The sequence below is a fragment of the Molossus molossus genome, unplaced genomic scaffold (genome assembly GCF_014108415.1).
Source record: "Molossus molossus isolate mMolMol1 unplaced genomic scaffold, mMolMol1.p scaffold_m16_p_5, whole genome shotgun sequence".
Taxonomy (NCBI): domain Eukaryota; kingdom Metazoa; phylum Chordata; class Mammalia; order Chiroptera; family Molossidae; genus Molossus; species Molossus molossus.
In genome coordinates, this window is record NW_023425388.1 from 59,289,668 (window position 1) to 59,305,471 (window position 15,804).

The 15,804-nt window shown below is 53.0% G+C and overlaps 1 protein-coding gene across 1 annotated transcript in view; it reads left to right on the plus strand.

Annotated features, from left to right (window-relative positions):
• The window catches only part of MELTF (melanotransferrin), a 35,618-nt gene extending 19,814 nt beyond the window's left edge, over positions 1–15,804 (plus strand). The window contains exons 14-18 of the mRNA XM_036242502.1: positions 871–1,058; positions 3,194–3,392; positions 6,589–6,772; positions 8,418–8,589; positions 15,394–15,804. Of these exons, the coding sequence (XP_036098395.1) occupies positions 871–1,058; positions 3,194–3,392; positions 6,589–6,772; positions 8,418–8,589; positions 15,394–15,804 (1,154 nt within the window). The remainder of the gene's footprint in view (positions 1–870; positions 1,059–3,193; positions 3,393–6,588; positions 6,773–8,417; positions 8,590–15,393) is intronic.

The window sequence follows — 15,804 nt, forward strand, 5'->3', positions numbered from 1 at the left end:
CCAGGAACGTAGGACATATGACAGTCTTTACTGGTCTGGAGTCCAAATCTATGTTCCACCAAATGGTAGAAACTCAGTCTTAATGTGGAGAGACTCTGGGACATTTATGTTTCCAAGGTGTGTGGGTGGGTGGCAGGGATCTCTCTCCGCAGTGTCATCGTTCACATCAGCATCTGGTCTTCAGCCTCTGTGGTCAGGGAGGCCTTCCGAGAATCACTGCAGTGAACACCACCCGCCAGGGTTGCTCATTTCCCTTTCTTTTCATCTCTGCTCACGGGCCCACCAGAAGTTCCTTCTGGAAAGGGGAAGAGGGTAGACACTAAGTGAAATACATGAAGACAGAGAAATAACATGACTCCCAAGTGCAGTGTTTCTCGGGAAGCCCTTGGCCCAACCTGCTTCCGAGTCACCTCCCAAATGAGACTCTGCAGGTGGGGTCGTTGGAATTGCCTCTCATGGGTCCACACATGATGATACACCCCGTCTGGTTTGAGAACTTCAGCTGTTGGGGGAGGAGGTCAACCCCCACCTTTAGGGACCCCCCCTCAGGCCTGAGACTGTAAGACACAGATTAAGAGCCTCAGTTTCTGCACCCATAAAACGGGAGAGGAGCACACCTGCCTGCACCACTGTCCTGTGGATGGGGCAGTGCTTGGAAAACGCCTGTCACGTAGCAGGTGCTCCCTGTTCTCTAGGAACTGGAGCTCCTGCCGACACACTGGCCCCAGCTGGGCTCTCATCCTGGCAGTAAGGCCAAGTGATGGGAGAATGGAGAGTTCTGGGGAGCTGGGCGGACACTGCCACCTCTCCCCAGGCAAGGATTTGGGGATGCAGGAGGAGAGCAGCCTCTCTCTCTCTTCTTCCCCTCAGGCCACAATTCTGAGCCTTGGGCTGCTGCGCTCAGCTCGGAGGACTATGAGCTGCTGTGTCCCAATGGGGCCCGGGCCGAGGTGTTTCAGTTCAAAGACTGTAACCTGGCACAGATTCCGTCCCATGCTGTCATGGTGCGGCCGGACACCAACATCTTTGCCGTGTACGGACTGCTGGACAAGGCCCAGGTGCGCCAGGGCAGGGTGACCTGAGTATGGGGGTGGATGACAGAGGTGAGCCAAGCCCCCAGGACACCTCAGGAGAAACTGAGGATGCCTGGGGAGAAACTTCTGTGATTTTTCACTTAGCCAAGGACATTCTCCAACCACTCTCCCCTCTGTCTCCTGCAGAATTACTTTTCCCTTCTCAGCTGGACCATTCTTGTGCTGTTGTTTCTACCATCTTAAAAAAACAAACAAAACCCTCTCTTGGTCTCACATGCCCTTTTTTTTTTTTTAATATGTTTTTATTTTTTTATTTATTTGTTTATTTTAATCAATTAATTTATTTTTGTTACAGATGTTTCTCCTTTTCCCCCCACTGATTCTCCCTCTCCTCCTCCCCTTCCTGTCCCCAGCTTTGTGTCCATGTCCATTGTTCATGCATACATGCATATAATTTCTGTGGTTTATCTCTCCCCCACCACCACCTCTTCTGGGGATTGTCAGTCTGTACCCCACTTCCATGTCTCTGGGACTACCCCATTCCTCAGACTGTTATGTTCATTATATTCCACAAATAAGTGAGATCAAATGATACTTGTCTTTCTCTGTTTGGCTTGTTTCACTTCGGATGATACTTTCCAGATCCCTCCATGTAGTCTCAAAGGATAAGAGATCTTTCTTTCTTACAGCTGCATAGTACTCCATTGTGTATATGTACCACTGCTTTTTTATCCATTCGTCTACTGATGGACACTTGGGCTGTTTCCAGATCTTAGCTACTGTAAATAGTGCTGCTACAAACATGGGGGTACATATATTCTTTCTGATTGGTGTTTCAGGCTTCTTAGGGTATATTCCTAGAAGTGAGATCACTGGGTCAAATGGAAGTTCAATTTTTAATTTTTTGAGGTTAACACGATATTGTTTTCCATAGTGGCTGCACCAGTCTGCATTAGGATAATACTTTCTAGGACCCTCCATGTCGTCTCAAAGGATAAGAGATCTTTCTTTCTTACAGCTGCATAGTACTCCATTCTCACATGCTTTTGTAGCCATAATCCCACTGCCCTTCACAGCAAAACTCCTTCAAAGAGTCATCTTCCCTCGGCAGCCAGCAGTCTTCTCCTGGTCTCTCTCAAGGGTGCAGACACTCTAGACCAGCCCCCGCAAGGCCCTGAACTGCCCCGGTCACGGGCACAGTGACCCACATTGCTAAGACTGATGGCTGTTTCCAGTCCACATCTACCTGACCTCTCAGCAGCACTGGCTGCAGCTCCCTCCTCCCGAGGTTCAAATCCCTCATCCTGGAAGCACTCTGCCCCTCGGCCCCTGGCCCCCACCTGCTGGGCTCTGCCTACCTCCTGGTCACTCCTCTCAGTCCCTGGTTCCTCCTCCTTCCCCAGGCCTGTACCCACTGGAGTGCCCCCGGGTTCCATCCTAACCCTCTTCTCGGCGGCAGCTACGCCCTGTGGCTCTCTCCAGCCCTGCGCTGTTAACGTCCATCCCATACCATGGCCCCTGACTGCACATCTTCAGTCCCGCTGCCATCCACCCTTCAGTCTCAAACTTGCGTCTAACAACTGTCTGCTCGATGTGTCATCTGGTAGTTCGAACAAGTCCGAGGTTGGACGCTCTAATTCCCTCAGCCTCTCCCTTTCCCCAGGGTCATCTCAGACTCCCGCCTTCCTCTCCTGCTCTACATCCAACCCATCAGCTGATCCTGTTGGCTGCACTTTCAAAACACATCTAGAATTTGAACCCAGGCTGTCTGTCAACAGGGTCCTGGTCCCTATCCCACCCCGTTTCCCCCTTCAGCCCACCTTCTCTCTGAAGCCTCTGACATGACGTGGGGGAGGGCCCTGTGTGGATGTGCACTTTTCTGGGGAGAAGGCTGATCAGCTTTCATGAGATCCTCAAGAGGATCCGTGAGTCCCCCAAAGAGCTGGCTAGCCACTTCCTCCTTACTGTGGCAGCTTCATCACATCTCACTCCAAATCCACCTTTGGTGACAGAGGTCGATGGGTTGTCCGGCTTGTGACGCACGCCAGCGTGGCGTCCTGGAAAGCCCTGCTCTCTGGCTCACCGTGTAAAGCAGGGAAGAGCACGGCCCCGGGTGACACTGTGAGCCCGGGAAAAAGCAGTTCTGCGTGTGCTTCCAGGAAGTGTTTGGAGATGACCACAATGAGAACGGCTTCAAAATGTTCGACTCCTCTGACTACCACGGCCAAGATCTGCTTTTCAAGGATGCCACGGTCCGAGCGGAGCCTGTGCGGGAGAAAACCACGTACCTCGACTGGCTGGGCCCCGACTACGTGGCCGCTGTGGAGGGGATGCTGGCTCAGCAGTGCTCCGGGGCAGGTAGGGCCGCCGGCCGGGTGGGCAGCGCGACGCCCTGGGGCCCGCGGCCCACGGAGGCAGCGGGAGATGTCCTCGGGAGAGGAATAACAAATAAAAATAAAAATAATCTTTCAGAAAGGATGAGGCAACTACATAAATATACGTGTAGTATAATTTTGAAAGGAATAAATATGTAAAAAATAATAATGAACTGGGAAGAAAAATTGTAACAGCATAGAAAGAGGCAGCCTGGGTGAGCTAGGTGCACGGACTCCTTCAGGTCCAGCTGCGGCCTCGGGCCTAACGGGCCTAACGCCTGTGTTTCCTCCCCAGCCATCCCGGTCCCCGCCTCCAGGGCCGCCCTGCTCCTGCTGCCGCTGGCCCTCACCGCCCACTGCCTCCAGGCCGTCCTCTGAGTAGCTCTGGGCAAGCCTCCCCCTCCCTGGGAATGGAAACCTACTTGGAAACCTCTATAAATACGGCTGTTCTCAGCAAATCCAGCTAACACTCAGAGAGACGCGATGGGAGAGGGAATGTGAGATCCCATGGAGCTCCTCCCAGCTGTGATCCGACACTGAAGTCTCTGTGACGGCTTCAAAGTGGAATAAAGATGGATGTTAAAGAAAAGTCCCCCAGCCCCGAGCTGGATGTGAGCAGGTCTCTCCTGCCGGACCCCAGCCTCTGCCTCCCAGGCACCACCTGTCCCTCTGCTACCTGAGCTTCTGGCCAGCCTCCCAGGCACGGCCACCCACGGGCTGGCACTGCTTCCCTGCACACCTGCGGCTCCCACCACATGGGGCCTCACCAGGCTTGCCTTTGGAAAAGGCCAGTTACCAAGGAAACAGCTGAGCCCAGACTCCCACACGGCCTCCTCTGCTGGAGCCTCCCCAGCCCGGTGAGATGACAGGGCCTGCCGGCCCTCCCCTGCTGGTTCCCACTTCCCCCTCCGGAGAACGGACACTGCACCTCCCACCAGCCCCCACTCCATCTGTCCGCAAGGCTCTCCATTCCAGCCTCCCTCCTGAGGACACTGTCCCCAAGGCATCCACCCAGATGAGGCCCTCCAAGGAGGCAAAGCCGCAGGGCACAGGCAGCCCCGCGTTCTTGTCTTCTGTGGCTTAGAGTGGCCCAGACCATTGGACCCCAGATTGTCCTGGGCTGGGGAGGGCAGAGGCCAGGGCTGGACCACTGGGATGAAACCCTCAAGGGCTCCTCAGACAAAGGAAATGCTTCTTAGTAAGACTTTTTAAGGGTTACTGGGTTTGATGCAGGCTTGGGGTCTGAAAGTCTGCCTAAACCCGTCTGTTGTAGGAGGGCAGGCCTCAGAGCCAGGCCCGCCGCCGCCCTGCCTTTCGGTGAACTCAGCTGCACTAGGCTCTGTCCTGGGGTGAAGCCGGTCAGCAGGCGTCCCCACGCCTGCATTTAGCTCCTGGGCTCCATCTCACATTATCTCCTCCTCCGATCCCTCCTGGGCTCCATCTCACATTATCTCCTCCTCCGATCCCCAGTGTGACGCCCTCCACGCCGCAGGGGCAGCAGGGGCGCTCCTCCAGATGGGGGCTCCGCCTCAGGGGCGAGGCCCTGGGAACGAGGAGGGGCCGCTCTGTGTGTGGGAGGAGCCCCAGGCCCTAGTTAGCACGGGTGCGAGTGTCGGCTCCTCAGAGTCACCAGGGGGGTCCCAGCCCTGCACCAAGTAGACCTGAGGGCCACTCCCTCAAGAGGAAAAGCCCCTCTTTCTGTCCCGAGTCAGCAGGAAGTGTCCGGAGAGGACCCTCTCTCGACTCCATTGTCGCCCTGGTTGTCTGAGGAGCCAGAAAGTTTCCAGAACAAGTTTCCAGAACTGGCAGCTCTTACTCTGAATTTTGCTCCCTGAAAAAAAGTACAGAGAGAGAAGAAACAGGAGCAAGCCCCCCTCATCAGCAGACGAGGAGCTGCGTGGGCCTGGAGCTATTTACATCCCAGTCGCGGGGGCCTCAGGGACACTGGTGACAGGCTGGGTTCTCAGCGCTGCGCCCCCACCTGTGGGCGCTGGGATGGATCTCTTCCATCCCTCAGCAGAGAAGGAGGCCCTGGCAGCATCCCGTCCTGAAGGGTCCTGGTCACCGTGCGGGGGGCAAGCCCCACACCCTTGGAGGAGTCAGGAGGAGCCCGCCTCTGCTGGAGAGCTGTGCACCCTCCCCCGGGAGCAAAGGAGTGTTCCCTGATCTTACGATTGTTTGAGTTTCCCTTTCTTCAAGGGAGGTTTGTGCAGTGAGACGCGTACTTCAGTGTGGCTACCCTGGGTCAGTGTGCCACCCAGCGTGTGACACCTGCACTGTAGCCACTAAGGTGGGACCTGCGTCGAGTGCTGTGTGACGTCTGATTGTCAGGTGAGGGGGCCACCACTGTGTTAGAGCTCATCGATGTCGGCTCGTTTTTTCAATAAAGACAAACAACCCTGCCCCTGCTGAGGCTCGGATTCCAGCAGAAACTTTCTGCGGAGGACTGGTTTCGTCTTCTGAGGTGGGCAGGGGCCAACCTGCCCCGGGTCCCTCCCCTGCCCGGAATGGCAGTTTCCACTCAGAACCCTCCGCTTCCTGGGAGTCGAACAGAGGAGGATACGCGCTTCTCCACTGCCCCGTCCTGTCTCCAAAATAAGCCGCCCACACCTTTCTTTGGTGAGCTGGCTGCTGATTCACTGGAGAGACAAAGGGGGTCAGCTCTCCGGCAGTCCCCACAGTGGGAGCCTCAGGCCTGAAGTCATGGTCAGCACCCTGCTCTTACTTGGGGGTTCTCTGTGCTCCCCTCTCCCACATCTCCTGCCCTCACTCTGTCCCCAGGCTCCCCTCCCTCCCTCCCTGACTACAGCCCCTCACAGAGCTGGGTGTCCTCCTCACTGCACACAGGCTGTTTCCTGGCGGCTGGCCCAGCCCGAGACGGTGTCCCCACACCACACCACATGGCTCAGTTTCAGCCCATCACTCAGCTCTCCTGGTGCTGCCCCCGCGCCCCTTGAGCTTTGAGTCACTTACCGCCTGAGCCCCATCTCCTCCTCTGGAACATAAACAGAATCATAACACCTGCCTGGTGAAGCTATTGTAAAGATTGGATTATATCACACATAAGACTCTCAGCACCATGCTTGGCACATCACAGGTGCGGGAAAGACTGGTCACTGTGACTTGCTATTTATTACTCTGGAAACTTGATTTTGGACGTTACGTTTCAAATTTCTGAGCAAGATCATCTGACTGGCCCATTGTGGGCAGGTGTCTCCTATGGGACCAATCAGCTCAGGCCAACAGCAAAGGAGACGTGGCCACTGAGGCCCGGAGAACAAGGAAACGAAGCAGTGTGAGCCAGGCAGCCCCCAGCGGTGACTCCCAGGCCGCTTTAGGTGATAGCGGGCTTTCATTGGGATCGTATTTATTGATACTGACAGCTAGTGCCCCCGGACCTGGGCCAGAGGGACCCTGGCCTGAGTTTTGTACGTTAGAGCAGAGCTTTCCTAACCTCGATGTACATACAATCCCGGGCCTTGTGCAGATGCAGATTCTGACTCAGCGGGTCTGGAGCATGGCTGTCAGTCTTCAGCTCTAAGCAGCTCCCAGGTGGTGCCCAGGCTGCTGGTCCAGAGACCACAGTTTAGAAGTATCCCTCAGCAGCCTCTGCTGGAGCCCTCCTCTGACCCCACCCCACCCACAGCAGGAGTCAGGAAAAGGGATGTGTTCACCCAGAGCCCACATCTTGTACACCCTGCTCCTGGAATTCTCACCCCAAACAGTCTGAGCCAGCTTCTAGGGTCTGGACAGGCCTCTTCTCCCGCTCCTGCCGCCCAGTGATGATCACAGGCGGCTCTTTGCAGGAGGTGTAGAAGGAGCTTGATGAACAGGTCGTGGCGTCCACTTGACATGCACAAGCTCCTCCAAGTATGGGATGGAGCCTGGACAGGAAGAAAGGGGTGGGCTACGGGCCAGGAAACTGTTCTCTCTGCACCTCGTATTCCAGTCGGTCAGTCTTTACAAAGGTTCATTTGTTAAAGTGGGAAGACAAAATACTTTTTATTTAAGCTTGTTAGCTTGATTTGTAACTTTTAAATCTGTAGCCACATGGTAGGTGGGCCTCCATCGGTACTCTTGTCCTGGGCCCCACGCGTGCTTGGGGCGGGCTGGCCTGCTGCGTGCCCAACTGTCCAGCTCTGACAGTCCTGTTCTCGGGGCCTGAGGACACAAAGAAGTGAGCCGAAAGCCCATTCCCCTGACCTTGGCCTCCTCTGGGGAGGCCTCTGTGCTGGTGTGGTGGGAAGGCAAGTGACACCCAACAAAGACAAGCAGGGCCTCCTGGCCACATAGCACATGGCAGACACGGCGTCACCCCGCCTTCAGACCCCTCCCCGGTGCTTCCCTTCCATGAGGATGGATTCCTTAGAACCACATTCTTGTAAAAGATTACAAGACTCTTTTATATAAATTTATGTAAATGCCACCATTTTTTTTAAAAGATATTTAAATTTGGGGGAAAAATTAGATCACCCGCCTAGGATTCAGGAAACTTAAATTCCAGTTCCACTTTTGCATTCAGTTTGGGCAAATATTTGCTCCTATCTCAATCCAGTTCTCAAATCTATGAAATGAAGATGCAGATGGTGCTCAGCCGGTGTGGCTCAGTGGTTGGGCGTCACCCCATGCACCAAGAGGTCACCAGTTCGATTCCCAGTCAGGGCACATGCCTAGGTTGTGGGCCAAACCCCAGTGGGGGGCTTGCAGGAAGCGGCCAATTGATGTTCTCTCTCATCGATGTCTCTATCTCCCTCTCCCTTCCTCTCTCTCTAAAATCAATAAAGAAAAAAAAAAAAAAAACCATGTCGATGGTTTCTTAGTAGTTTCTAGCTCTAAACAATTATTCTTAGACTAAAAAAATCTCAGTCTTCACAGGATTATTGCCTGGTCTGGTCTGAGCTGACGCGCAGAGGGCCAGTGAGTTCCTTTGTCAAGTTCTGCCTTTCCCGGCTGCCTTTGGGTTGGCATTTGTCCCTGGAGTTCTGTAGAAGCATTCCCTGCCCCACAGCCCTTGTCGGCAGAGGGATGCTGGCTGGAGCCCTGCGCCTCAGCGGGAGAATGAATGCACCAAAAGCACTACGGAAGGCATCTGGGTGGAGGAACGGACAGATGACCACGACAGCCGAGTCTGTGACCAGGCTCAGAATGCTCAGTTCCACAGAGGTGACCTGGAAGCCTCAGTAAATAAAATCCCACTGTTACTGAACTGAAGGGGTTCGCCGCTTGGGGTGCTCTACTGAAGAATAAGACATGGCTGTCATTAGGTAGTTTTATTTATTTGTAGCAAGTCAAGGAGACAGGACTCACATCCAAAGCTGGGTCTCCCTGAGGGGAGGCTTAGCCATGGCTTATATACACTATCTGGTTAATTGCACAATGATTTCTTCTTTGCAGTTGGCCACACTTATCCCTGTTTACAGCTGTGTCTGCAAAATACTGTGCTACATTTTAACACTCATCGAGAGTAGCATTTAGTGAGAACCACCTGGACCCCGAGATCCTTGTTCTATCTACCACCACCACCAGGACCCTGGGACACTCCTGTGCTCTCCCACTTTCCCCTCTCGCCCCTTTGGAAGGCTCCTCGGGACCCCAAACCCAGCCCTTGTTGGAATGAGCATACCCCAGTAAACCAACGTATGACTTCCGGACACACTGAGGGGTGGAGAGGAAGCCTTCCTTGAACAGAGGTAACATTCCTACCCCCCCCCCCGCCGGCAGCCTCCGCTGGGTCTGGAGGGGCCCGACTGAGCTCGGGTTATGGACTTTGGACAAATGCAGTGTCAGGATTACTGGAAAGCAGGGCATCCGGGGCCCTCCTGGCGAGAGGAGATCAGGGGCAGGTGGACAGTGTGGAGTTTTCAGGTGCCTTCACCAGAGTGAGAAACCAACCTCCATCGGACTTCAGATGTCTGGCTGGCAGCCTGTGTGACATCATAATAATTAACGGCTGAGAGAACTACTGTCAATGGACTTTTTTTTTTTTTTTTAATCCTCACCTGAGGACATTCTTCCATTTGTTTGTTCAGATAGAGTGGGAGGGAGAGAGAGGAAGAGAGAGAGAGAGAGAGAGAGAGAGAAACATTGACGTGAAAGGGACACATCGAGTGGTTGCCACCCGCACAACCAACCAGGGCCGGGGACAAACTACAACCGAGGTACGTGCCCTTAGCAGGAACCGAACCCTGGTCTCCCAGGACCGCAGGCTGATGCTCTAACTGCTGAGCAAAACCAGCCAGGGCTTGTGTTGAAATTTTGGATCACGTCTCAAGTTTTAATCAGGAAAACAAAATCCCAGAGGAATAAATTCTGCAGGCTCCAAAGGGACCCTGAAAGGAGGCTCAGGTCCTAGGAATTCACACCAAGGAACACAACCTGATAAAAGCAACTAATTAAGAATTTTAAAGAAGTGACACTGTCTCCTGTTCATCTTGCTGCTTAGTTGGGCCTTTATAAATAGCTCCAGTTAGTGGGCCTGTCAATATTCTCTTGGGAAACAATTTCATTGAATTAAAAAATGAACTATAATACTTAGAATGTCTGCTTAAAATAATAAAAATGGTAAAATAAACTAGGTTCACCTTTGTCTCTTACCTCGGCAAAAAGCTACATGCGTGTGTGTTGGGGCAGGATAACATTGTATCATGATGATGAAAGTTACTCTCACTTTGTTTCCTAAAAACAGGCCTTGCCTCACGACCACATAGACTAAAGTCTGGTAATGGAGTGACTACCCCAACAACCCCCAAGCCCCCTGCCCCTCTCCCCACCCAAGGGCTTGAGAATCTGACCTGGCCTCTCCCCCACCACTGTGAGCCTTGTCTTCTTCAATTCTACATACCTAGCCCCTACCATAGACCTGGCTTCCTGAATAAATAAATAAATAAATAAGAGCCTCATTCAGTGGAGCCTCAAGCCCAGGCTCCCATCCTGGCAGAGATTCCCTCTGGCCCACTGGCAGCCTTTGGTCCAGGTTGCTTTCGGCCCTGCTGGCCCATCGGCCTCCTGGAAGGCAAAGCCAAGCCCCTCACAGAGTTACAGGCCGTCTGAGAGCCCCCTGGACTGGGGCTGGACTGAGTCATGTGTACGGGTCACGTCTTTAGATTTGGAAATTTCATAGCTTGGGGAAAGCGCTCATTTCTGCCCCTTACCCAGAACCGCGGAGGAAAAGAGCTGCATCCCTGAGCGTATCTCTGCTAACCTGCTAGGACAGCACCTGGGCTGGAGGCCTCTGGCCCCCCTAGGAAGGAGCCCATGGAAAACAAGAATCTGGCACTGGAATGAGGCAGCAGAGTGAGGCCACGCCTTGGGGATTTTTCTTTAAGATCAGCCTGTTAAAATGTGCCCTAAGACGGTAGGTGGATAAACGGCCAAGGCAGAGGGGTCATAACGTTCACTCTAGAGATTTTATGATAGTGAAATACTGGAAACAATCTAAATGCCCAACAGTATTGGGTTTAATAGATAAAAGATGGTGCATACTATCATTTGCAATGAAATACAAGGGATAGTCTGCAGCCATTAAGAGCTACACTTACTGACATGGAAAGATTTCCATGACATATTGCTGAGTGAAAGCAGCAGCTTATGAGACAGTAGAGGATCCCATCATCATAAAATCACACATGCACGCACATAGAGCTGTCTGGAAATCTGTTCACCAGACTGTTAACAGTAACTATCTCCAGGTGGTGGAATTTAAGGGTAATTTTTACTTTGTTCTTTAAATTCCATATTTTGAATTTTAAAGTGTTCTAAAATTAATAACCATTTTTACTTTGAAATGAATAAATAGGCAAGCAAACAAAAAATAAAACCTTCCACCGTTCTGATCACAGCCCCGAGGTCCCACGTCCTCTCCTGTCCTAAGGAATTCTGAGTGGGCCCCACAGGAGGTGGGCGGGGCTGCAGAGGAGCCAGGCTCCAGCTACTCCGTCCTGGGTGTGGGTGTGGACGTGGAGAATTGTGGGACCTTCAAGAAGCCATTTAACCCTTCAAAGCTTCCATTTCTTCCCTGAGTGTCGGCTCATGGGCTGGTTGAGAGGTGTGGATTACAGGACAGGCAGATGCCCACATGGTCGTCTCGAGGGGATGGAGTGAGGCCCCTGCCTGCCCAGGCCAATCCCGGAGCTCAGACTCAGGGTTTCTGTCCTCTCCAACTTCTGCAGCTGCCTATGATCCTGAGCCCACAACTTCCTGCCAGGGTGTGGGGAGACCTGGGAGGAAGAAAGAGAAGTCTGTGAGGCCAAGAAAATCCCGAGGAAAGTAGACAAAACCCCAAGCTCAGCCAGGTCGGGTACAGGAGCCTGATTGTCACCGAGCAAGGTTCGCTGCCCACCGCACAGAGAAGCCAATACCTCGGCACTGGCTTGGAGAAAAGAAAGGAGCTTTATTTGCAAGTCGGCTGGGAGGCTCAGACTGTCTTCCTGATCCAGGATTCAGGGCCAGGTTCTAAGGGGCAGCAGTCAAGGGTTCACAAGTGTTACTTATGAGCAGTGTCGCCAAGATTTAAACTCTGGTTGTAGGTCTTGTTAGACAGAAAGGACCAGTCTGAGCTGGTCTAAGGTTACACTAGCATCAGAACCCAGCAGCCCCGGGGAGGGCTCGGGGAGGAAGTGAAGGGCCCCCTGCAGGAGACCTGAGCCCAGGATCAAAGCTCTGCTTCAGGCAAGGTGGGGACACAGAAAATCTCCCTCAGGCCCCTGAACCCACCACCCTCGTTTATTCACTGTCTTGGCTGCAGGGCACTCCCATGCCACCCAAACCCCCATCAGTACTTCACAGGTCCACCTAGGATGCTAGAGCTGGAAGGGGCCCAGTGAATCTGCTCATCCAATTGGTTCGTCCTGTCCCCTCATCTTTCAGGACACCATACAGGGGCAGGTCTTTCTGCTGATGGGGACTTAGCTCCAGGCTCAAACCTGCGCAATAAGCACACAACACAATGTACAGCGACCAGCACGCACCAGTGAGATCCCTTCCACCAGTATCCCAACCCAGTTCACCACCTGGGAAAATAACAATTACACCATAGCGATGTGCCTGAGTTCCTCGTTGCCAGCTGGCCCCCAGGTGATCTGGTGTCAAAACTCCAGTTTAGAGTCTATTGCTAGGATTTTTCCTGGTTCCACTGTCACAGGTTAGGTTCCCCGGAAAACACACTATGAAACAGACCTGTGTGCAGGTTTACCGGGCAGTGCTTTCAGAGACAACACCCGCAAGGAGATGAGGACCCCTGGAAAGGGCAGAGAGAGGCTGTGAAATGTAGCAACGGAAGCTCAAGATGATCCTACGGGGGATGCAGATGTCCCTCCAGGGCTATTCTGCCTTAAGACCCGAGGGCCTGCTCTTTGTACCCCTGCCTCAACCCCCAGCAGATGCAGGTCAGGGCAGGCTTACCTTGAGCAAGGCAGCTCTCTTCAGCTGAGGGCAAGACCCGGAGAGAAACCCAGCTTGAAGCCATCAACTGCCAACACTCTAAGCAACGGGGGGATGATGGGGATCTAGGCAGCCGACCACAGCATCCACTACCGACCACAGCATCCACTACCGACCACAGCATCCACTACCGACCACAGCATCCACTGCCGAGAGGGAAAGCAACTTGCCTGAGATTCACAACCAGTAAACAATGACTCTGAACTCACATGCAGTGGCCAAAACCCACGTCTTAATGCCAATAGTCATATGCATGTCTAATGCTCAGAGTGTGTTTCCGCTGCTGGGCACCGTACTACACACTAGCTGTAAATTATGTCATGTACCTCTCAAAACAGCCCTCAGAAGGAGTATTCTAGCCACATTTTACTGATGAAGAGCCTCAGGCTTGGAGATAAGTAACTTGCCCAAAGTCACTGAACTAATGAGCCAGGATTTGAGCCAGGCAGTTTGACCCAGAGCCACTACACGATAAGGCCCTATGGACAAATTAGAACCTTGCCCAGTAGCTTGTGGATGACATGCATTTTTAAACATTTTTTTGGGGGGGGTCTTGCCTCAACTCTAGGGTCCCCATGAGACTTGCAACCAGGGGAGCAACAGGTGGTGGCAGCTCGTCCTGGGCTAACCCCCTGAACCTGTCTCCAAGGCCCCCTTTTCTCTGACTTTCCAGTGAGCTAATAGCAGCTCCGCCTCGGCTCCTTCTGTCACTGTGATTTTACCTCTCAGTGAGTCCACGCACCTGCCTTGGCTCCCATGACGTTCCGCGGGAGCCAGAGCAGAGCACTGTCCCTCCTGTTGCTTCTTCTACCCTAAGTCCTTCCTTTGTTTCACTGGCCCAGCTGTAATAAGTGTACTCTCAAAATAAAATTTTTTTTAAAGTTTTTTGAAGTAAGAAAAGAGCATGGTGAACCCCGACCTCTGCAATCTGCCCACTGGTAGGCAGGAGACCGTGCCTGCCTGGGGAGTGCGTTGCCCTGCAGGCTCCCCGATCCTGGGGGAAGTCCCCTGCCTCACCCCTGCTCACAGCCAAGTCTGCTTGGAGCAGCTGATGCTACCACTAACCAGGTGACCTGGGATTTGACCCCACAGTTCCCTCCAAGAGCCCTGGCCAGGACTCTGGGAGCCTTACTTTACAGGGCTATAAACAAGGAGTCATCCTCATTATCACCATCGTATTGCTCCACCAGGTCTCTTTGAGGACTGCCGTGAAAATGATTATAGTACATATTGCAAAACCCAGGGCTGGTAGTGTTCTGCAGTGTCACCGGCGCCAAAAGAATTTGACCTTGGACAGCCAGCTACCCCACATTCCTCAGGAGTAGTATGTCTCCTCCCTGGGGATGGGAAGAGACACTTTCCACTTGTGACAGGCTGTCCTGGGAACCCGATCCTCATGTCCCAAAGCCTGGCAGCTGCATGGGGAAGGCTGACATGGAGGAACAGATCAGAGGTCCCCTTGCCATGCTGTCACTGGCTCTTCTTTGTCCCTCTTAATTAAAGGTCTCTATTTGGGAAGCTCTGCCTTTCCCACCAGCTTTCTAAGGGAAGAGACTAAGCCTGCCTTCTGCCCACTGCGTTCCCAGGCCACGCTTCACCTGAAAAACAGCTAGGACCCAAGAAGATGTTTGATGATTGAATGAATGAATGAATGAATGAGATAAGATGTTGGCTTTGAATTCTGGAAGTTGGACTGCTCCCAAGGGAGCTCCAGGAGCAGCTGAATGACCTGACCTGGTTCTTCCTGGCAACTTTCAGACCATGGAGCTAATTTTTTAAAAGGTTACTTTTGCCCTGGCTGGTGTAGCTCAGTGGTTGGAGCATCAGCCTGAAAACTGAAGGGTCGCAGGTTCAATTCCAGCTCAAAGGTGCGTACCTGGGTTGTAGGTTCCATCCTGGGCACCCTGACCACTGCCATGTGTGCGGGAGGCAACAAGGTGGTGTTTCTCTCTCTCCCCATCCTTCCCTCCCTCCCTCCCTCCCTTCCTCCCTCCCTCCCTCCCACTCTCTCCAAAAGCCAATGGAAAGAATATCCTCAGGTGAGGATTAACAAAAAATAAATAAATAAAAAGGTTACTGTTGGCATCAGGGCTGGCCAGTGTCTGTCCCTGGTGCCAAGGCGGACCCCTTTCCCAGGATTTATATGCTAGTTTGCTAGGGCTGCCGTAACAAAGTACCACACCCGGTGGCTTAAACAACAGAAATGTCTTGTCTCGCTGTGTTGGAGACTGGAAGTCCGAGATCAAGATGTCAGCAGAGTTGGTTCCTGGGCCTGTAGATGACCCCGATATCTGCCTGTGACTTTAGATGTACTCTCCATGCATGTGTGTGTGTCTGTGTCCAAATGTCCCTTTTTATAAGAACACTAGTCAATTGGATTAGAGCTCACCCTAATGACCTCCTCTTAACTAATTACATCTGCAACAACCCTCCCTCCAGATAAGTCACATTCCGAGGTACTGGGGCTTAGGACTTCAACACATGAGCTTGGGGAAACACTTCAACCGGTAACCGTTTGCTCTTGTTCTGTTCGGGGTTGGGCACAGGTTCTCTGCTCCACCCCCACCAATGCTAAACTATTGAGGCAGATGATGATGGGTGAGAGGCCAGCCCAGGGAGAAGATCAGACCATCTGGGTAGCACTTCCCAAGCCCCAAGATGTGCTCCAAGCCTCTGTTTACCTTCCATCTGCAAAAAGCAAGGAGCAAGTACAGCCAGGTCTGGCCCACACATTGACGGCTCAGAGGATCTCTCTGGTCCCACCGCTTCGACACGTCCAGGAGGGAGAAGTAGCTGGCTCCCCCGTGCTGGTGCTCTGCACACCAGACTTAGTGCCAGTGGGGTGTGCCCAGTTCCCTCACCCTCCCTTTCTCTCCTCCTCCTCCTTCTCTTCTCTCAGCTCAGCTGTCCTAGGGCGTCAGCTGCTGGTTGCTGGAAACTGGCTTCACCCATCATGA